Genomic DNA, 23,896 nt, shown 5'->3' on the forward strand with positions numbered 1-23,896 from the left:
GAACGGCGCATGGAGCTTATAGGAGATATCGTTCGAACTCAGGAAAAAGATTGATCATGTTGATCAGCAGGCGAATCGCATCAGTATGGTGCCCATAAGTTGGCTGAGAATCGGATTCCGGATGGATTGAATAGTCTAGGAGGGTGGCGTAATGAAGATTCCGATATTGAAAATAGGCTCCTCCTACGAGGCAGCAAGAGATCAAAAGATGGATGAACTCTCATAAAGCGTTCTAGGCATCTGAGCAAATCACTGCCATAACGGGCCACCCAGTGAACATGATTCCCCGTTCACAGGGTGCTGCAGATTCAGACATACGTGTTCCCCACGTCTGTGTATATCCGTTAGCCAAGCGATGCGTAACATATACTTTATTGCTTTATTACGGCATTCCTGCATGCGACCATATTCGCCATCATATAGTTCTATTGTTTGTTCTACGCACTGAGAAGTCTGGAATGATTACCCCCAGTACAAGGCAGAATATAGGTCGGAAACTTTTTCGAAAATTCACCGGAAAATGTCGGCCCTTGTCTTCTACACCGGTCACTGTCAGAAAAAAAAAAATAATAATAATAATCTGCGAGATTCGCAAGAATGAATGGCGGACGCCGTCATCATCTCCTTCTTTTCCCCCCTCTACTTCTTGTGTACTTGTTGCTTGCTTAGCGGTTCTCGTTACCGCACTCACCGTTGAATTTATAATTGAGGTAGCGTTGTATCTCCTCGGTACAAAGAGTATGCATAATGTAAAAACCTCGAGACTAGGGAACACGAAGGGACAGACACAACACGGACAGACACGACACAGACAGACGCGTCCCTTCGTGTTCCCTAGTCTCGGGGTTTTTACATTATGCATCATCTTCACCAGCTCGCTTGCTTCCTAGCCATTTTTTCATTGACAAAGAGTATGTTTCTTTTGCAGTTCTTGAGGTAGGACGTCAAACGGCATATCACTATTCGTCTTCTTTGATTGATCGAAAAAATAAAAACGTGGAGACGTAAGCTCGAACAAAGTCGAGACAGGCTACTTGGGCACACGTAAATAGAAGAGAAAGTAGAACAACGTAGAAACCCAACAGAAACAGCGAAACAAATTCAGGCCAAGATTTCCAAGAGCCATTGAAAACACGCACACACACAAAGCGAATGAGTGAGTTCGGTTAATAGACCATAGTTCAAAAGTCCGTAGGCCAAATACTGCAATGTCCCTCAGCACACTCTGCACAGTGTAGATTGCCGTTAGGAGAGCAGCCGAGGCACACAGAGACATTGGCGGTTGTCGAGAACGTCACTTGTTCAAAAAAATTGCTCCACTGTGTGCGTGACGGTCACTTGGTGGCGCACAGGCCAGCACCCATGATATTTTTTCAGTACCGGAAAGGCGGTTGTCCAGGTGAGTTAGTGACGATTCCGAGATACGGGGATGGTCGCTGTATATAGTGCAGTCTTGGATGGTGTGTTCAGCTTCAGCGTACTCCCCACGTAGCATTCGCTGCACTTGGGCGAAGGAACCATTCGGAGTTTAAACATGAGGCGGTCCCTGTAGGGCACGAATGAGGTGTAGCCTAGATGATGGATGCAGGTGTCCGAGACAGTCCTGTCCTGATTCGTCTTAGTTCCCGCCGACTTTCCGTTGCCGTGAGTTTCCGTGACTTCCACAAGTACCGCAACGGTCGCATCATCAGCTGGTGATAAATGAGGCTCCGATGAGCGGCTAGGTCATGCACCGCTGGGGTTTCTCGTATTGGATAGCGTCATAAAGCCAATCAATACGTGCTTCACCGACAGTTGTCCAAACACATTCTGAACTCTTTGAATGTATGTGAAACATCTTCCGAACACTTAGGCCTATGCTGTAAAACATCATCAATCTTTCCCTTCCGCTGTTTCCCGCCTAATGAGGTCACTAAGGAAGTTCTGTCGGATCTTTGAAAGCAAAGTGCCTTTAACCTTACGTGATGTCTGCGGTTCATCAGGCAATACATTTTTGCTTTCCAGATATTTTATTTTCATTTTCATTGCAGATGTACGATACACGCCGCGTCCTTCCGTTTTGTTCTTAACTTCCGACGTGATTCGTGCGTTGAGCAATGAGCCGGAAGGCTTGGCGGAGCGCTGGTAGGTAGGAGTCATCGTTCGTTGAATTCATTTGATGATCTAACTCTTCGTGCCCTCTGTCACTGTACAAAAGCAACAGGCATGCTGGGAACGGTCATTATGGTTGAAGGTTCGGTGCCGCTTTGGCTTGCGACATACGAACAGAAAACGATTAACTGGTTCAACTAACTGATACAGCATAAGGAACCTCCCTTAGCATACATTATACACAGAGAACTTCACTGCGCAACACGCTCAAACCGGACCAGCATTCCGAATCATACCGTTATCGCACCTGGCTGTAGACAACGAGGATGCACACATTTTCTGTTGAGCTTGAAACAAGTGCGCAAACTGTCACAGAAATGGCCAACGCCGCCTCTTCCGCACCACGGGAATACGTGGTATCACTCTAATGCTTCTCGACGTATTCCTCCTTACATATCCGCTCACCCAAAAGCGTGTCACGCAGAGAAGTTCTAGTTTAAAATATTAGTCCGCTCTAAAGAAGACCTGAAACGTGCCCATGTATAGTGGTAACTCAAGAAAGAAGAGACTTGTCTTAAATAGTCGAAAAGCCGTGTTGTTGTCCCCAGCCTCATTTTCTTGCTCGTTAAAATTTACCATCGCCATGCTCGTAACGTGATGGAAAGTAATTGTCTGAGGCCGGAACATACAAAGGGACAAACCACAACACAAGCCTCAAGGTGCTTGGGACGAGTACGTGAGTGCTTGGGCGCATGAACAGTTGAAATATGGCAGTCGTCGATAAAGCCCCCGCTGTCCGGCTTTTTCGACGCCTGCCATATTTCAACTGTTCATCATCATGCTCCTTTGTCCACCAACGTGAGACGAATTTGGGCCGTGTACATTACAACCACCCCCTCTCTTTGTGGAATATACACTCTGTCTTTCCTCATCGCGAGTGTACACCCCTATTTCTTTTTCATTGTGTCTCACTAGACACCTCAGCATCCCCGAACAACTGACAAACAATTCTTCCTTAGTATAGACCGACAATCTAGGCAGCAAACAGCTTGTCTACCCAACGTCACGCACCGCCGTTACTGCGGTAGCAACGATGTGCGAAGTCCTAGGAAGGCACACATTTGCCTAGTTTTACGAGCAAGAAGCACTCGCGCCGGCTTCAGTCACGCGTTACCATTTACACATTCGTCGTCTCTTCCGCAGTCGACAGGGCCATCCTGGTGCAAAGCAAATAGTCGTGCCATAGCATTCGCGACGCGTGTCCTCTTCCACTAGGCGAGGCTCGAGAAGGAACTCGCTGTGCATCGCCTGGCCTTGCACGGCGTCTTCTTACGGCACATGTCGTTCTTTTCTTTGGCCAAAATCAATTCACGCCCGGTTGCAGAGCGAAGGTACGCCGTTAAATATCCGTAAAAGTCTTGTAGAAGTAGTAAAAGTCTGTAGCGGTGCTTGTATAACTTGGCACCTGTAGACCCCTACAGGCCAGCGCTGGGAAACAGTCCATTGCACGCGAAGCGATCCAGCGGCCCTTGCTCACCCATCACCATTTTATCAAAAAAATCTAGCTGTTTCTAGGTTTGCATACTGCCGTATGGGTGTTCAGAAAAAGACCGAACTTTTGTTCTGAAGCTTTTATTCGCTGTCCTGCGTCAGCCTAAACACTGTCGCCCTCAAAGCACTCGCCTGTGCTGCCGATGCACCGTTCCCAGCGTTTCTTCCACTGCTGGTACGCTTCGTGGAACGCACTTTCTGCTATGGTGCGTAGGTCCCTCGTCGCATTCTCTTGAATTTCCTGTATCGTCTGAAGGCGACGTCCTTTGAATGTTGTCTTCAGTTTGGGGAAGTGGAAAAAGTCAGCTGGAGTCAAGTCAGGTTAATAGGGAGGGTGGGGTACGACTGATACCTTGTGCTTGGCCAAATAATTACGGACCAAGAGTGACTAATGTGCCGGCACGTTGTCGTGGGGCAAGAGCCATGTTTGTTCCTTCCACAGTAATTGCCTCTTCCTGCGCACAGCATCTCGCAGACGTACTAAAACTTATTTGTAAAGTCCCTTGGCAACCATTTGACCATGTTGTACGAATTCGCGATGAACAATGCCATTGCAGTCAAACAAAGCAGTCAACACTACCTTGACCTTTGTCCGACTCATCCGCGCTTTCTTCGGCCGAGGTGACCCTTTCCCCGTCCACTGCGATGACTCTACCTTAGTTTCGGCATCAATGCCATAGACCCACGTCTCGCCTCCCGTTATGATCGATTTAAGATGCTTTCGTCCGCATTCGCATTGGCAAGCAGCTCCTGGCTGATCTCAGCACGACTCTCCTTTGGTCGTCGATTGGCAAACGTGGGACGAATTTTGCACTGACCCATCGCATCTGAAGTTTTTCTGACAAAACTTGATGACACGACCCGACGCTGACGCCCACTTCATCAGCAACCTCTCGCACCGTTAACCGGCGATTTCCGCGAATCATGGTATTGATTTTCTGCACACTTTCGTCATCTGTTGAGGTCGTTGGCGGTCGTCCAGGCCCCGGATCTTCAGTGACCGACGTCCTGCCTTCCTAGAAGTGTATAAACCAAGCGTGGCACTGCGTTCTGCTCATGCAATCTTCTCCGTACGCTTGGCGAAACAACTGAGACGTCTCCGTGAAGTTCTCGCCAAGTTTGAAACAGAATTTCACACATACACGCTGCTCTTCAAGCTCTTTCATTCCTAAACAATCAAAAACGCGATGAACGACTTCGGGGTTCGTGTAGTTCACTGACTGTAACTCGATAACGAACGGTCACAGGAAATACAAATCAACAGCAGTCCGTTGCATTGGAACACCGGTAGCCGTGCACAGTGTGCGAGCGCCCTCTATATTCCGGGAAACGCGCTGCTTGAGAAGCTCGGTCTTTTTTTGAACACGCCTCGTATACCTGAAATCAGAGCCGTTGCTGCGGGGGCGCGGGACGGCAGGCACCGGATGCTAGGTTGGACAATGAGGCTTGTGCAGTGACGTCACGTTTGGTCACGTGGCATTGAAACAACATATTGCCGCACCGACGTCGCAGTAGGAGGGGATGCCGTGAGTTGTTGCGGTATGCGTGCAATTACTACAGAGGAAATTGTAAGAACACACGCTGTTGCCTCATTTGGCCCGCAGTAACAGTGGCTTAGAGTTCGTCCAGAAGGCAGGTGGCTGTCAGAAAAACCGCATACGACAGAACAGCTCGGAATAGCAAGCCAACATACCGTTTGGCTGACCTTTCCTCCCGTTTTCTTTGTTCTAATAAATATATCCCCCCCCCCCCGGCATTAATGATGGTAAACGAAGCATTTGTAGCGAAGTACCTTATACGAAAGCGCTAAATGCTTAATCGAGAGGTCGGAGCAGAGAAATAAAATTGATGCGGTTTCGTAGAACCCACCCTCCTCTACAATAGATGAAAAAGTCTCAACGGTGCTTTTGTATAAGTTAGAGAACGAAATATTTTTTCCCCCAATGGCTACTTGACTCCTTCGGCAGATACGCTGTTTTCGCCGGACAGCTCGCTTGTCTTCCCGTTTTTTACCCCCATATTATTATTATTATTCTGTTTTTCTTGTTTTTTTTTTTTTTTTTTCAAGACAACCTGGGTTCTTCTCCCTTCGATTTTTTAGGATGTTGTCGGAGAGGGTCGGGTCTACAAAACAGCATCAATTTTATTTCTCCACTACGACCTTTTCAGTGTGTACTTTGCTCTTTAATACAAGTAAACCATTTTGATAAAGGTGCGTGATAGGCGAATTTTTGTTATAATCTAGACCCAAGCTGAAAAGATCTGACGATTTTTCTTTGAAATACTTTATCGGTTCTGCGTGCGTAAATAGTAGCCAAAATTGCATTTATAGTTCAATAGCGAAATAATTCTTAACCAAATATTTGCGGTTTCCGTGTTTTACACAATGTTTAGTTTCTTTTTTAATTTTGTGTTAGCGCCGCGAAGCAACTGTGGCTATGACGCCGTACAGACGTGGACAGATTGAGAGAGGACACCAGGAAGGAGTGGGGACAGGGAGGTTAGTATGCGTCCTGGGCCGACCTCAGGGGGAACTGCCCCAACATTCGTCTGGAAAGTCTTCGGAAAACCCAGGGAAAACCTCAGACAGCACAGCCGGTGACAGGATTCGAACCCGTGTCACCTCGCGGTCTCGGCATGGAAGGCGATCATCCCAACCACTATGCCACGGGAGCTGGTCAATATTATGCAAACGAATCGGGAGTCCGGCCACGATGTAAGACCGACCTCCTTCTACGAGAGCAAGCAAACCGTAATATTCTAGGGAATAGTGAGTTTTAGTATATATCAACTAACATCCCCATTTGTTTCTTTATTCACATCACATCACATCACATCACATCACAGTATGTCGTACGCTGTCGCCTTTGCGTACGTAAGGGATAACGTTGGTGGTTCTGCGCACGCGCAGAGCATAAAGAGAGCTTTGCGCATTGCGCAGATCCACCACGCTATCCCTAACGTACGCAAAAGCGACCAGCGTACGATATACTAAAACTCACTAATGAATCGCAAAGCGTCGCAGCAGCCTTTCAAGTGGATGGTGTTTTCACGAGAGAAGCGCACTTTGATGACGTCTAGCGCTCAATGGCGTGCATTGGAGCAGAAATAATTTCTCGTATGGCGCATTGCGTGCCCAGGAACAGCCCAGATTTTAGTTTTCGTTTTTACTTTTTATTGCTTCGAATCAGATGGTGATGGGCGAGCACGGTCGCTGCATCGTTTCGCGTCGAATGGCCCAGACGTTAAAGCGTTTTCTTTGTTCCGAGATACTTGTTTCCTATCTAGTCTAAGATCTAGATTTTTGAAGTACCATGGACCGGTGACGGTAATACTAGGGCGTGTTCTCCTCAATATGTGGCGGTCGCTCCCGTTCTTGGCCTCACGAGCGAGAACAGCGTCGCGACTGTAACTGGGAGGAGTTGAGACGACGGTGTGAGGAGGGTGACGCTTAGACGATGACGTGCAAAAAATGTTCCTATTTAGGATATGACAGTCAAGCAGGTGTGAGTGGCCGGTGGACCTAGTTTTCAGATCCCTCTGAAGCAACCTGTGATTATGCACTAAACGGCGTCAATGGATCAGTTGACAGCGTGTCCGCAAGCTGATTGCAAGGTTGCAGGTTCGAACGCGGCCCAGGAAGCCAGCAGCTGGGTGGCAGGGTACAAGTTGCTTAGAAGCGCCCTCTTCTGCGGGAAACGCTAAATAGGGTGTGCGTGTTCTGATATTTCGGCGCACGTTATTTAAGCAATTCCACAGAGACGAGAAATTATTCCGCAGGAGTCCAGAGACCGACCACCGTGTCGCCGCTCATGATCTTAGTTGTCCACGAATTGTCATTATCTGTATTATGAAAATTTATTACATTTATCTCATAGTATATACAATGAACGTGAAATCTACAATTAACGGCTTGGGAAACTATAATTATCTACACTGTGACTGATGTCTGTACTGTACTCTTAGAAATGAACTTCACCGCATAGCACGCTCCTAACCAACCATCATCTCGAATGATATCGTTATCTGCGCCGATTTGTTAAAAGCGGGAGGCCTAGGCCTCCCGTTTTCAACAAATCAGGGCAGATAACGGTATCATACGAGATCATGGTTGGCTAGGAGCGTGCTTAACGGGGAAGTTCATTTTTAAGAGCGTGGCCACAACATGGCACGAAATTCTGTCGTCTAAAGGTAACTTTCACTCGTTCAATAATGAGACATTTGAAGCGTAATTACTGTAAGTTATATCTGCAACGGAACAGGTAGGAAGGGGACGAAATCGCAGGGAGGGCAACACCATTTCCTCAACTGAATGCCCGTCACCTCTGCATACTAACGGATGTGAGAAGAGTAGGCCGCGCGATTAGCTACGCACACAATAGTTTGCGGGCGTGGAAGCTCCAGCCGGCCTCCGCGAGTCAAAGCGAGAAAATTATTGTATATTTTATCCTGTAGCCGCTGCCGTCCTGTAGCACACGCCAGCTTTCGTCTGACAGGTAGAGGTACAAAAGTATGCAAATAATATAACGGAAGATATATAAAAATATACGAATAGAAAGTATATAACAATATCTATATCTGAAGCTCAACGTCATAAACATCGATTACGTAAAGTACGTCGGCTATAGATCCACCAAAACATCGACGCGTCGTCGATGGTTATTTCTAGTCAATCAAAGATATTGATATTTCTAACACGTTGATATAGCACGCTTGGGACAGACGTCACTAATACAGTGTTTCTCAACAGGGATTCCGCGAACAGGATACTGTGCAGCACCCGCGAGTGTAACTTAATGGCCTACCAAGGCTCGCTTTCGGACAGCCTCGTTATCGGACCGTGCTCGCCATTTGATCGTTGGCGTTGGGATTAACATCAAGATCGCAGGACCAGGTTGCCGCGGCAGACGTTCATTGCGAATAGTCGAGCCAGGAGCTATCGTCTTCATCGGTTGGCTCAACCCGTACACTCAACACGCCAATTTCTCCGTACCATACACACACACACACATAAATGGGATGATGATGTGGTGGGTCATTCCCCGCCGTTATGGCGGTACACTGCCCCATTGCGCTTGCACCACGCGTTTGCCTCTCTCTTGTGTTTCGGAACATTGCATGCACATGGAAAGTCGGAGCTAATTCGGAGTAACTTCGGAGCTACTCTCCTGCCTACATGGACTTGGGATTTACAAGTATCAGTGGCAACCTACAATGTGCTAGCTGCAGGGAAGTATTGTGAAACAGTTTAATGAATCCGGCAAACCACAAGCGACATTTTGCGACGAAACAATAAGCAATTAAGTGAATTATAATTAAACAATTAAATAATCAGTTATACGGAACAAAAATTTGCTGCTTGTACGACATCTAGTTCGCCTCACCCACTTGTATACACAGTTGCCCCAGTGTAGTAGGTTCCTTGAGGTCGTGCTGGCATGATCACGGATTCCCTCGAATAACAAAAGTTAAGAACCACTGCACTAATATATCGATATAAACAGCCAAACAAATACCAATGTGATCCATACTGACAGGTCCCACAATGTCCACAAGTTCAAGTCTCTGTACGCCGTGGGTAAAGAAAAAGGTGGGCGATGAAAAAGATAAGTTTAGTATTCCATTAACGCAATACGCTGTGCGTGCACAGCTCTTATTTGCTGTGGTCGCATTTACTCTCAACTGCTAAGGGAGTTTTCTCATATCAGGATTACTCGTGTAAGCCGCTTACGTTTGGTTGATAGTGAGCATTTGCGATTGCTCTGCCTGCTGGCCTTCACAGTAATTTTCAACATGATGCAATGTACAGAAGCATGGCACAAGTCCTATTTCGTTGCACGAAACTTGGTTATTGTATACTGCGACGTACATAACTCCATTGTTTGGTAAATAATCGCATCGATCGGTCTTGTGGCATTGTTTCTAATATGACTGGCGATGACGCCACAAGACGATTACTGAACGGCAAGCCAGTGTCACCACCACCACCACCACCACCACCACCACCAATGGCGGCTGATGGACAGGTGTGCACAGGGGGTGGAACCCTCAACCACTGACTCCGGACGTCGCAAGACGTGCGGGGCACCTCACAGCACGGAGCGCCACCAGGAATTATTGTGGGAGCTATAGTTGGAAGTGAATGCTAGACAGTGGAAGATTTGATGGGAAGTCGCTGTAGGAAATACCTAAACTGCCCAACTGGAAAATTAAAATAACATAGGAAAATGTTGTGAGAAATGAAAATGTGCTCGATTTTCGTGTTTGTTGATTGGCAAGTAGATTCGAAACTAACGAACGACGCTCCGCAATAGAAGTCCGCACAAGCATCAGCAGGATTTTTACGGTATGACCTGTCCTGCTGTACGTCACACATTAGTTAAACCAGGAATCATGTCTGAGGTATTGCCTCAACAACAACGACAATAAATGATGGAAAAGTGATGATGACATGGGATGTTTCCCCGTGGTAGCCACAGGACCCTACCCCACTTCACAGAGGTTAATATGAGCGGATAAATTAATGGTGAGCGGGAAGACAGCTGTCGGAGTTCTGCTTAGAGCTCTTCGAGGAGCCCAGTAGCTTGCACGAAAGCAAAACGGGAGCAGAGAGCCCGGCACTGATGCGCAGGGGAGCTCCATGGGTCAAGTGCTCAAGTTTTGCGAATGACTTTTAAAAACCAGTTGCTCTGCGCAGTGATCTGCTCTGCGAGCCCTTGGGGTGTGAGGACAGCTCCCTTTGATATGAAAACAGGAACGTCCACCTGTTACGAGTAAGGTTTACGAGTAAGTTACGGTAACGAGGGAGACAGACCGCATGTCAGGTGCTGCTTCCTGCTGCGTGATACGTACCTCTCACGAGGCTTATCTTCAATTGCAACATAATGGAGAAGCAACCATGGTAGTGGAACATGTACGACATTCAAACTCGTACGATAATCGACTTTATCTGAAGACAAGACTAAATGACAATGAAGACAGAGAGCATTTTCGGCAATGACATTTTATTCACTATTTTTATGGTGTCTATAAAGTTCGAGGAGGTTCCTGTTTTGTCTCACGTGAAAAAAAAAAAAAAAATACGTGTACGGTACATCTCAGCATGCGTCATGGAGGTGGCTGATGGGCGTACAAGCCTCGCATTCAAATTTCCAGTGCACTCCACTGCAATTGTCATCTCACTACGGGTCCCCAAGAAACGTGATATATATCGACATTTACACTTCCTGTAGCGCACAAAAGAGACATTGGGGACTCCCACATGTCACATAGGAGAGCCTTTTAAATGTCTGTTAGAAGTGTCGGAAACCAGGACAGCTATTACAATTCTATCGCCTTCGATACAAGCTACGGAAATGCCGAAGCACCCTTCGAGGACGCACGCAATGAGCTATAGCATCATTTTCCACGTGTACGTTTCAATTCCATTAACAACCTCTGTAAGTGCCATATTTCCTTCACGTGAGGAGAGAGAAGCTGTTGTGAGGAGCGAATTCAATGAGGTCATATGCTACGCTTAGCCCTGTACTGTGGCGCTACAAAGCAGACATAGCGGAAGCGTTGACTGCCGTCTGTACGGCACCCGGCAATCGGTCGGTGACCAGCTGGAGGTTGATCGCTCGCCAAAGGCTGTCCTCCTTTTTGGGCAGCCTGTCAGCGGCGGCGATGTGGGTCATGCCCAATAGACATCCGAGGACGGATGCCTCGCTCATGGACACCCCCCGCTAGCCGTCGTTGTGTCGGACAGCCCGCGTAGTTGAGACTTGAAAGCAGTGTCGGTTATTAACACGCAGCACGTACTGGGCAAAGCGCGGCAAGCAAGTTGAAATACGTCACGCCATGGGCTTTTCGAGAGGGGGTGCAAGGGGTACCCATGGCCCATTCTTGGAGCTCCAACATTACCCGTGGAAATTGCGCTCTCTTCATTCGCAGGTGGTCATGATTTATACTCAGAAGTCGTCATAAGAATCTGCATATCGGAGGCTCGGATTGTGGTCATTCTATTGTGTTTTGTCTATTGGTTGGAAGTCTTTCCCCACAGACGGAACCTCATTGGCTTCTCCCGGAGAAACTCCTCGGAACGCCCACGTTCCCCGTCAACTCCTACTACCAACAAAGTAGTTAAAAGCGTTAAAATACCCCGGTGCTGGGTAAAAACATTTAAAACAAGGATGACATGAAGGACACAACGCAAGTACTCAAGTGTACTGTGTGCTTCATTTTGTCCTTGTTTTAAATGCTTTTCTCCAGCTCTGGGATATGTTACAGCTTTTAGTATGTACCAACCCGCCCAATTCCTTACAGTTACTAAAGTAATTAAGACTACCAGCTAATTACATTTTCCGGAAAGCTGTTATAGTACATCCGCACTTACGACAGAGTGCTTTCAGCTACCTGTACGATCGTATTTTCATGTCATGCGAAGGAAAGATATTTCCCAGAAGCCCGACAAACTGACTCTGGGGGATTTATCATTCCATCTGGGGCTGGAGTGAAGTACGACGGGCAATTAAATCGCCTACTCTTCTTCATAGAATATAGCGGATTAAAATGAATGCAGTAACAACCCAAGAAGCTGAAGATGTGTACTCGAATAGTCTAGAACTTGGGTGGCGTCCCAATGTCATCGTGCAGCTTATTGTGATCGTGATCTTCATGTTGGCGCAATCGAGACGTTATTCACAAACGTGGACCTAACTTCGACAAGCGATCACAACATCACCACAACAACTATCCCTGTTTTTGGGGTGTACGAGTAAGGATGGGGTGCTTCCTTTAGCTCGTGAGGTGTAAACCAACTCCAGTATGTACTGTTGAAGGAGGAGCCTCAGGACGAGAGCCGCCGATATTTCGAACAGACTGTTCTTCTTCTGCGCATCGTCTTCATCACTGACATAGTACTTAAAGGGAATTAGGGATAACGTGTTGAAGGGTTCGTGGGTATTGTGGGTTGACAGCTCGGTGGGTTGGAAAAATCCACCCAGTCATTTACGACAGAGGAGCACTATTTCGCCCCACAATGCCGCTCATCGCCACAAGTCGTTTATGCTAGACTAACATGAGATTTCCGGACGTTCTTGGCACCGGGTTAGTGATATACGTATAATAGTAGCGCCCTCTCTGCGTCTTTGACGTATGACCAAATAAATAAATAAATATTACTAGTTCCTTGAAAAAAAAAACACAAAAAAACTGACACCTATTAAAGTAACGAAGTATTTCCAACAGTCGTAGCGGACGAACTGCAGCAACGCCGAAGAATACGAGCAGATGTGCCGTTCCCGGAAGGTCGATGTGTAAATGATTCTGTGAAACGTAAGATTCGCTAGATCTATTTTTCATTTTTGCTACAAGACCTTCACGGAGCCAGGCAAGCTCTTAGTGTATTCTGCAAACATCATAAGCACTTCCAGCACTCGGCGTTAAAAGAAAAGTAACAGAGTTCAGCCCAGGTTGACACAAGTTTCAGCATTCATGAATCACTCCCCACGGGCAAGCCACTACGGCCTTCTTATCGGCTTATAAATCGCATGACCTAATAAGACAACACAGGAAGGGATGCAATGAAAACAACAAAGAGAAAACAATTTCTCAAGGTGGGCGTCCAGCGAAGATACTACGATACAGTCTAGCAAGGTTCTTATACTGTCTCGGAAAAAATATGTCTCGGATATCTTACTTCACGGGGGACGGGGGGGGGGGGATATGTTTATTCAAAAACGAGCGTGAGGAAAGGTTAGTCAGGCGTAGGTCAGGGGTATTTAGCGGCAAATGCTGAGAGCAAGCATAGTTTCTATAGCTACGTTTACATTCGTTTTCTAGCATTTTCACGGATTTCATCTACTTTCTACAAGAATGTTGGGATAGTCACCAGTGCTTTCATTGACTACATTGTGAGAACGATGAGCCGCATGGGAAGCCACTGGGAGCCAAAGACAGCCTGTGTTTCAAATCGTCCGCGCTGGTTGGCGGACATCCCGACCGCATATCTATCCACGTGCGAGGGAGTGTTGAGAAGGCCTTTCTGTATCTAGGTGGCGTTGTTCACGGACGAAGTGATGTATTTTACACTTGCTACGGAATATCGGAAACTTGATGGCAAATGATCGGCTACGGAGCTCGGCGTCTAGCTTCGCTGCTGCTGCAACTGTTACCAGAAGTCGCGCCGAAAATGAAATTATGTAAGCGGTGTAGGTTCCAGTGACGATGTATACGATTGGAGTATCGGACAAAAGCGATGCAAGTGATCCTCTGTTTAAAGCGCTGATAATGGGTGGCTCCACCATCCTGTCTACTGTAGTGGAAGACCAGTTGCACGTCATCGGTGATAGTTTCAAAGTCATCGGTTAGAACTGGCACGGAACGTCAAAATGTTGTCTGGATGACAAAGAACAGCTACTTCGCTAGCATGGAAGCCTCGCTGCTGCAACTGTGCATACTGAAGTGGGATTGTTCGTTTTCGGGAGGCAGGAGACGCTACGAAATTGCGGTCAAGGTGTAGACAGTTAGCGAAACTTACATAGGCCCCCGTGTCTTCAGAAGCCGCCATTTTACAGATCCGGCGCCATCCATCCGCTGCGCTGGCTACTATACGACGGCAAGCAAATGACGTCAGAGATGACGTCAGCAGCATGAATAATAAACAGTGCATAATTGGTCATGATGTATTTGCACGAGCGCGGTTTGTTTGCGTTTTATTTCGAACAGCTGAAACAGATATTCCAAAGCCGTTGACTCATGGGCCTATCCAAACTTTCCCTTTTCCTGTCCAAACCATACCAGTCGCCCAACGATACCAGGCGAGAACAAAGAAAAATAAATCGTATCAGCGACTGGTGTGATGGCACATATTCATTGAAATGCATACAAATATCGCAGGTGTTGACAACTCCAAGCAGGAGGATCATCGTGATAACCACGCAGAAATTATGAAGGCTCACGTGAGGTCCATTTCTCACCTAGAGCTAAATATACACGTAGTTATTACTCGCTTGCATTTTTCCACTTAGTTGCTATAATGGGTCCTCATACACACGCCGAGTGGTTGTATACCTCGACGAGAGCAAGTTTCCAACGTGCCTTCAGGTGCGGAGTGGTCCACTGACAAACTTTTATTACAATACTTTTTCTTTTTAAATTCAGTAATGAATTATGACGAATCTCGGGACCATGGGGACTTTTTCTGTGCTGTAGTGCATTATGATACCCCTGATATGCAGGGGTTGTCTCAAGGCACAGAAGCTTAAAAGCCTGCAGTATCTCCGACGATCTCCGCAGTGATGTTGGATTCCACATTTTCTAAGTACTGTGGGTAACCCGATGGCTGAAACTGCGCACTAGCCAAGAAAAAAAAAAGCGAAGGCAGTTGACGAAACGCAACCATGTAGCACTAGACTCAGAACAAGCTGAATGAGAAACCGGGACAGACAAGCAAATGAATAGCTACAACACATGCAGAACTGGTCACGTAGACAGCTGTGTCGTTTATATTGAACCCTCATCTGAATACGTGCTGTTTGTTTTTCCTTATAGGCACGACAGGCGCCAACTCCAAAAAGATTGTCTGCTATTTCACCAACTGGGCTCAGTATCGCGTCGGTGACGGAAAATTCCTGCCAGAGGACATCGATACGGAGCTGTGTACGCACATCATCTACGCCTTCGGGTGGATGAAAAAGCACAAGTTATCCGCATTCGATGCTGCTGATGACACTAAGAACGGCAAGAAGGGCCTGTTCGAGCGCACAGTAGATCTGAAGAAGAAGAACCCCAAGCTCAAGGTTCTTCTTGCAGTCGGTAAGTATCTGTTCCTTTAGCAAAGCCGGGGGACATCTCACCAAAGCGGAGAGTGAGAGCTGCCGACACCAACAAATGTTCTTACCAAAGTGTATGATATTATAGAACCAACAAAAAGACCAGCTGAACTGCTGGCGTGTAGCAATGTTACAGGCCTGACATGGAACGAACATGGCGTTAAATTTCAAATTTCACGTATTGCAAATCTGTCAAATATGAATCAGCATAACGAGGACGTCACACGAAGAATTGGGATCGTTACCACGACATTGTTTTTCGGCTACTTTGAAGCGCATCAAAAAAATACATCAAATTAACTTGAGAGTGGAGTACATCGGAACGTTGATACAGAGCGCACTGCCGGTTTGTGACACTGTCAGAACTGTTAACTGCAACCCGCAGTTTCTAAGCTTCTCATAAGAACTCCCAAGACGTTCAATGTTTGGAATGTTTACTGCTACAGAATGGCAAGTCGTTGGGAACGTTTTGCCGCCCTATTCTCCAAGGCGTGTGATGTTCATCAAAGGCGTAAGTTATTACAATTGAGGAACACAATCGATTTTGAACCAGTAACCAGTTCAGCTGTCACTGTACATCGCTTTTAGCGTTCGACAGAAATCTCTTCGCAGCTCCTTTGGGTCTCGCCTCTTGTAATTTGAAATCGCTATCATTCAGCTTTCTGTGTCACTTGTCAGGTGTTCTTCGCACGCAAGTAAGGACAGCACCAAAGCGCATTCTTCTCTTCTGTGTTTCAGGAGGCTGGTCCTTCGGCACGCAACGCTTTAAAGAGATGGCTGCCAACAGCTACAATCGTCGACTCTTCATCTTTAGTGCCATCAATTTCCTTCGTCGTCGTAACTTTGACGGACTTGACCTTGACTGGGAGTTCCCTAGGGGTGGAGATGACAAGAAGAACTTCGTTCAACTTGTCAAAGTACGTCGGTTGGGAAGTGTAAAAGAGGGTCTAAATAGCTTTATTGCTCGCTAACTCTTCCACTTTGTAGTGCGAAGGATGACAAACATTTTCTTTTGTAACGTCGCTTCTTGTCACGAGCTTTGTTTATATCCAGGTCAGTGTATGTCCTAGCCAGTATGAGAAATTGAAACATCTTAACATTCAACCACTATACTGTTCTTAATGGTCTGACCTGGACAATCAGAGAGGTGTGTGTTCGATTCGTGTCGCCGACACTCCCTGTCTTTCAACTGCCGTCTCTCAAAGTAAAATTTACTCTTTACGCATGTTATTGTGTGCATTCATGCATCCAAGTTATTGTACTCGTCAACAACAAAGTGAACATGCACAGGCAATCTATGTGAGCAAATAATGCAGTAATACATCTCATGAGATTAATGACAAGGAAACCTCTTAGGGATGCTATTACACATTCATAGTTCAGTTACTCCGTCACAAGGACTATATGCTCATTCCGGGAGTGCAGTTGAAGTCACTACCTCCGTGTTCAATGCGCATGCACTGAGGCGACATCTACTATATGGGTACACGCAGGAACTTCGGGAAGCCTTCGAAGCCGAGGCCAAAGAGAAGAAGCTTCCTCGTCTGTTGCTCACAGCTGCTGTGTCCGCCGGAGCCGAGACCATCAAGACGGGCTATGATGTTCCAGCTGTAGCTGCTTACGTCGACTTCCTCAACGTCATGTCCTACGACTTCCATGGGAAATGGGATTCTGTTACGGGACACAACAGTCCTCTGTACGCACAGGCTAACGAAACAACTTGGAGGAAACAACTCTGCCTTGTAAGTTTGACTGTGTGCTATTTTAGTAGTTCCCACACATGTGAGTTATATGTCGTATAACTCTATACACATGCGCGATATACCACAGCCCACGTAATCGGCTAATTTGTTGCGCATAGTTTTCGTTGAGGACAAATTAAGGACTTTAGAAATAACAGAGTTCAATTTAATTCCATTCAATTCTTATGTTTATGGCGCCCACGAACAACCGCAGAGTAGACTAGAGTACCGTGATGGACACGTCCCGCCCTTCCAAGTTGGTTTGAATTTGTTGATTTCAACTCCCTCTCGTTCACGCCCGCGTTTAAGAAACCGTCTCGGGTGGTGCATCATGTGTAAATGCATTTTTCCGTTATGATATATTTCAATGTACATCACTTCTGATATTACCAGCGGCATGGCCGAGGGGGTTAAGGCGCCCCGCTCTTTGGTGGTAGCCAAGGTCGCGCTGGAGACTGGGTGGTGGTGGGTTCGAATCCTACCACCGGCTCTGCTGTCTGAGGTCTTACCTGGGTTTTCCGAAGACTTTCCAGACGAATGTCGGCAGAGTTCCCCTTGAAGTCGTCCCAGGACGAATACTGACACCCTGTCCCCCACTCCTTCCAGCTCTCCTTTCTCCAGGTGCCCACATCTGTGCGCCGCTCATAGCCAGACCTGCTCCACGGCGCTAACACCGAATAAAAACACACAAAAAAACATGTCTTTTTTTCTTTCTCTCGTGCAGGATTTCGGTGTGAAGATGTGGGAACGAATGGGTGCTCCGAAGGACAAGCTGGTTGTTGGCACGGGCACCTATGGCAGGACATTCACCCTGGCCAACCCCAGCAAGAATGGCATGAACGCGCCTTCAGCGGGAGGCGGAGAAGCAGGTCAATTTACCAAGGAAGCTGGCTTCCTCGCTTATTATGAGGTAACTTACTGACGGCGCGCATATCGTCATCAGCCTCACTTGGAGGCCTCATGTACGTTCAACTCGGTAAAGTCTGCCAGGGACGTCTGTTAATTATTAATGATCTCGTCAACCACGTTGATGATGCGGCATGATATGTTGCGTGACGAACACGAGAGATGCTCATCTTTGGGGGGTACAATCCTCAGAATGCCAGTTCAGGAAAGAAACTCATGCAAAATATGTGCTGCTGGAGGACCTATACCGTCTTCTTTTTCACCACTCTGTTTAATAGGTTTGCGACATGCTGAAGAATGGAGCCGAATATGTATGGGACGATGAACAGCTGGTCCCGTACGCCTTCCTCGGTAACCAATGGGTTGGCTTCGATGATGAGCGGAGCATCAGGACGAAGGTATGAGATCAGAAATGTGTCGTTGAGTGAAGGTACTGAATACGTGGTATATTACGCAAGCTACATTGCACGCTTACTTGGAGCTCTTTTATGCAATAAAGGGCCGTAGTTACGAGTTGTTACTTAAATACATACATGGTACAAGCTCGCTGATAACGCCAGGACATGTTATGGGAACACCAATACGAAGTTACTCAAATGTTTGCGCGGCCAACGGCTCCTATATTACTATAATGCGTGTCCGATTGCGGGAATCGTTTGCTCCACATTCGGTAGAGTTTTTCCTGTTTTGCAAGAGAAGTTCCGAATTGCGTTTTAACGCCATGAGCACGCGGACAAGTTCCAGGGTCGGGTAAAGCAGACCCCCTCGGTCCTGGTAGGAGATGAGCCCTTCTGCTGCAGCATTTCCATTTGGTTTCTGCATAATCGCAATGCATTTTTCGCACGGCACTTTTTCTGCGACAACACGAGCAATGTAGCCTCCTATGTACGCGATGCTGCCAGCGATGGGGTTTGGAAGATAAGGCACAGTAGACAGAGACAGTTCCTTCAGCCTCGCCTTGGCATCAACCATGAACTTCCTGTTTTCGGGGTTCCCCTGTGAAACACTGGCTTCGCTGGTGGTCGAAACAAGCGCTGCGCTGAGGTAGCTGTCCGAACTGTTCACGTTGCTTGCTTGCGAGGATGCCACGATGCCTGTCTTCAGCATTTTTTCTAGTCCGCTGAGCACTGTTTTTACGTCCATCGCGTCATTGCACCCCGCTGTACGACGCAAAAACCAAAAGAGTGCTTCGATTAGGTCACTAGAAAATTTTCTCGTGAGCACAAACGCGAACTGCTTTTCAGAAAGGAGGAAGCGGATGCAGGCAACGTTAGAGTGTGTTGTAAACACCAGAGCGTTGTGTGTCTCTTTTGTTAGAAAATTCTGCGGTGAGCTCTCAGTCCACAAATTTTCGATATAATCCAGAAACGTGGTCTCCAGCCACTGCAGCCTTGGGTCCCCCACGTCCCTGAATTCTTTCGTGTCAGGGTGTCTTTGGCCGATGTTCTGGGTGCAATTGCTTACGTGCAGCAGAACAAACCACCTGCGGATGGTTTCCATGAATTGTATTGTTGGCCCAGCTGATGCAAAGACTAGATCGCAGGTGTGCCCAGCCTCTACCTTCATGTAGTTAAGGGCTGCAGTCACTTGCGGAGAAAATATCTGGATGACTGTCCGTACATTCATTTTTTCAACATTGGACGGGTAGATATGTTTCCGTGTGAGAAATCGGACAGGCTTTACAATGGATTGTTTTTGTAACCTGTACAGTTCCTTGAGGAACCGGGAAGATATTTGTCCGTTGCCGCCAATGTCCCTTGCAAGCAGCTAAGACCTCACGTTCTTGATTATATGGCTCTGATCAAATGCGAAAAATAATTTTTGGCGAGGGTCAGCTAGGTGGGGTGCACAGTGTACTGCCCGTCCCCAACATAAAATGTCCATCGCTGCAACATTTGCTTTGTGCTTGTCTGACACCAGACGCACAACCTCAAATCCGCATTCTTCCACCATTCTTATCACGTGAGTTGTGGCTTCTGCTATTTGCGCTCCGCTACTCCCGCGAGTCAGGAAATATCTCACAGGTATTTTAAACTTTGCGGAGAGTCCACATATGAGGTAGCAAAGCAACGAGTTTGCAAGTTCGTCATCATTGGCGTGTAGGTAGCTTAGCTCTGCACTCATGTCTACGTCGCCTAAGAAGGTGTCACGTTGCTTCAGGTACTCTAACTTTTCTTTTATTTTCATCTCGTCAACAACGAGACTGCAGAGCTTAGACTGCAGAGTGGTGAGCGCCTGTAACTCCACTCGAAGTCGGCTTTGTACCAAACCACCGTCACCACACGTTGTCCCTGTATACCTCTGGAAGGTCGTTCTCGACGGCATTTTGAAGAAATGTCCCCTCATATATTCGTAACACTTTGGAGACAAGGTTCTCAATATTATACTGTAGCGTACGGTAGGTTCCGACCATGTCGACCTCTTTTTGCTATAGTTGACAATTAACCTGGTTGAGAAGGAGAGTAGCGCGGATAGGGGGGGGGGGGTTGTTGTCCTCAGAATCGCTCACAACGTCCAGAAATGAGCTGACGTGGCACTCCTCCTTCAGTCTTCTCAGCTCGGTTTTATATTTGTCGACAGTTTGCTCAAGATGTCGCATGCGCGTCCTGAGTCTCATTTCTTTTACACGCCATTTCCTTCGCTCTGTGTATGATATGGACACTGGTCGAGTCTGTGTGCCAGACGCTCTGATTACTCTGGCTGGAAGAGAATAGGATGTGAATAGGAATAGGTCTCGGGCTGTTATGGAGAGCAGCAAACGATGTGCACGGGCCCTCGGCAACGGAGTCCTCTAGACTGCTAGACTTGGGATGATTGAAATTGAGGTTCCATAGCTGCAAGCACTGGAGCACCTTCACGTATAGACCCCACCTCTGGCTGCTCCTGCTGCTGTTCATCGTCCTCTTGGTGCTCCGTATGAGTCGTAATGTCATAGAAGGACGAGGACAAGCTTGGTTTCACACGCCGATTTTCCGCTGTCGGATGATCAAGCTTCCGCTTTCTAATGTTGCTGTCAACGAGCACGGTGCAGTGAATGGGTTGCGTGTGGGATATCCAGGAAACATAGTGGGCACAGCTCCCTTTTTCAGTTGGCGGATTTTCCCACCTTCCTTGAAGTCGCTTAACAGGAAGTGCTTACTGCGCACGACCGAGCAGTTGGAGGTTGAGTTGGGCACCCAGATTTTCCTTGAAACCACTTTAAGCCATTGTTTTCGCAATTCGAGGTCGGAAGGCACCTCATGAAATGACAAACCTGGCTCCTTTTTCTTTGAATTGGACTTGCAGAATGGCACAAGACAGCACCGCATTTTTCAAAAACGGACTAGTTCGCGCCACTTCCATAACAGACGACAGCGAGTTCACGGGCAGTGGCGCCCTCTGCACCAGCAGGGAGAGGGTCGTCGCGTGGGGAATCGGCGATCGGACAGGCATTGTAGTAATATAGGAGGCGTTGGCGTGGCTTTAATTCCGCCACCCAAGGTCGTGCTGAAGACTGGGAGGTGGTGGGTTGGAATCCTGTCACCGACTGTGCTGTCTGAGGTTTTTCCTGGGTTTTCCGAAGACTTTCCAGACGAATGTCGGCAGAGTTACCCTAAAGTCGGCCTAGGACGCATACTAACCCCCTGTCCCCCCACTCCTTCCTGCTGTCCTCTCTCCATCTGTCCACATCTGTACGCCGCCCATAGCCACAGTTGCTTCGCGGCGCTAACGCGGAATAAAGAAAAAGTTCGCCACCAACCTTAATAGATGAGCTGCTCATATCTTTATTACTACGAAGGAAACAGGAAGTTCGAGAGAGAAAGTTGTTGTACGGGAGTGGCGGTTGTAGAGCACGCGATAAGGATCTTGAAGTGCCGGCATGATGAAAGTAATCTACTCCCATCCTATAAGTCGCTCTCATATATTTGAAGCCTCGAAGCTTGAAGCAATGGTCTTATTAATGACTTTCTAGGCGGGGTATTGGCAAGAGGAAGAACATTGCCATTTTATGTGTGGTTTCAATCAACGAACAGGAAACTCCACACTGGAATTTTAGCGACATAGGTATTTTACGTGACTCGCGTCTATGCATATATAGGTACGTTTGCTCCGGGAACACTTCGTACCACAACAGGCGGTCAGTCGGAAACAAGAATGTTATATAATTCCCGCATTCGTTGTTCACTGTTTATCTGCATACAGGCTAAATGACAATGTCATTACGTCACCGAAACACATGGCCGTACCAACGCGAGCTGTGGCTCCCCATTTGTATTTCTTATTTTCATTGATGTCTCTCCGGTCGCGGTCAGTTCGGTCGTGGAGCAGTCTTGCTCCTCGAAAGATTTTTTTTTTCCTAAAAATGACATCGGCTAATCTGTAACGTGATTTAATGATAGGAGGAAAGTATGATTCAGCCGGCGAAACGTTGAGCATGTTGGCTGTCTATACAGCACAGCTCGCGTGGCTTGGTGGTTAGCGTGCTGGCCTTGCCACGTCCAGACAGGGAGGTACGAGGTGCAGGCGGTGCTGTCTAGGGTTTTCCTGGGTTTTCCTCAGACTCTGTCGGACATATGTCGGCACAGTTCCCTTGGAAGTCGGCCCAGGACGCACATTCCACCAGAGCGTTACTCGTGCCGTTGATCACCTTTCGAGGCCCACAACGGCGAGCTCTTTCATTAGCCCCGCCACCGTCTACACGGCCAAAAGTAAATTTCGACTCATTAACAAATAATCCTGGGTATCTTGCCGTCACGCACGGTATTGGGTGATGATTCAAAATTACATATTGCTTGGCGGAAGAACAATGCGGAAGACACAATACAAAAATGTCTTTTTATGCTTGGCGTTCGACTGTTACATGTACACACTGCTACACGGTTGATCGGACAAAATTGAATTATTAGGTTTGTGCTTCTACGTAGATTGGTGCTACCCGTACACTGAGCAGGAAAGTACCCCTGGAATGCTCGCCATGTATACCGTCGTACCGGATGGGTTACCTGATTTGGTTTGTCTAGAAAAAGGAAAGAAAATTAATGCCTTACTCTCTACGGTGGTCTGGCTAGACGAGGCACTTACAGTGGAGAGATGCCGATACTTGATACCTAGAAAGATAAGTGCTGCAGAGAGTCTTGAAGAATGAGATCGGGTCACAACACAGCTTGTCGATACACGGCAGGCCGGTCTCCGTGCACTTTCTAGCATCACTTTCTCAAAATCGCTGTAGTGTATGTCCGGCGCAATTCGGAGTGCGCTTTACGACTTATTCTGAAGCACCCGCAGCTGAGCAGTATGCCCTTGAAGTCCGCACTTTATATGGGGACATGTCTGATTAGGGAGCTATCCCAATGGCGCACGAAAACCGGGTCAACATGGGGAACGGTTACCCGAAACCGCTGAAGCAGTGATTCCTGTTGTCCGTGAGCCGTTATGACCATATGTGAGGTGGCCATGTCATATTTGCGCCTTCACGTTCACTACCTACCAAGTTTGCTACCTGGTATACAGGTCTCATGCATTTCGTTGCAGTCGCAAGATAATCGCTCAGTACAACGAACGCTAATAAAGTGCGGGCACCTCCCAAGCAGCACGCAGACATCGGACCGACATCGGACCGATGTGCATCTACGGACATTCCCAATGTCGGTCCGATGTCCGGTCTGCAACATCCGCCGGAGTTGGCCCGACGTCGTGTGCCGGAGTTGGCCCGACGTCGTGTGCCGGAGTTGGCCCGACATCATGTGCCGGAGTTGGCCCGATGTCATATGCCGACATGATACAGACAAAATCTGCCGCTGTGTAGGTGATGTC

General features: G+C 47.4%; 1 protein-coding gene across 1 annotated transcript in view; it reads left to right on the top strand.

Annotated features, from left to right (window-relative positions):
• The window catches only part of LOC135391363 (probable chitinase 10), a 140,891-nt gene that overhangs the window by 87,353 nt on the left and 29,642 nt on the right, over positions 1 to 23,896 (top strand). The window contains exons 3-7 of the mRNA XM_064621614.1: positions 15,175 to 15,438; positions 16,194 to 16,372; positions 16,949 to 17,197; positions 17,922 to 18,107; positions 18,382 to 18,501. Coding sequence (XP_064477684.1) covers positions 15,175 to 15,438; positions 16,194 to 16,372; positions 16,949 to 17,197; positions 17,922 to 18,107; positions 18,382 to 18,501 — 998 coding nt within the window. The remainder of the gene's footprint in view (positions 1 to 15,174; positions 15,439 to 16,193; positions 16,373 to 16,948; positions 17,198 to 17,921; positions 18,108 to 18,381; positions 18,502 to 23,896) is intronic.

Source organism: Ornithodoros turicata, chromosome 4 (assembly GCF_037126465.1).
Source record: "Ornithodoros turicata isolate Travis chromosome 4, ASM3712646v1, whole genome shotgun sequence".
In the NCBI taxonomy this organism is placed as follows: Eukaryota; Metazoa; Arthropoda; class Arachnida; order Ixodida; family Argasidae; genus Ornithodoros; species Ornithodoros turicata.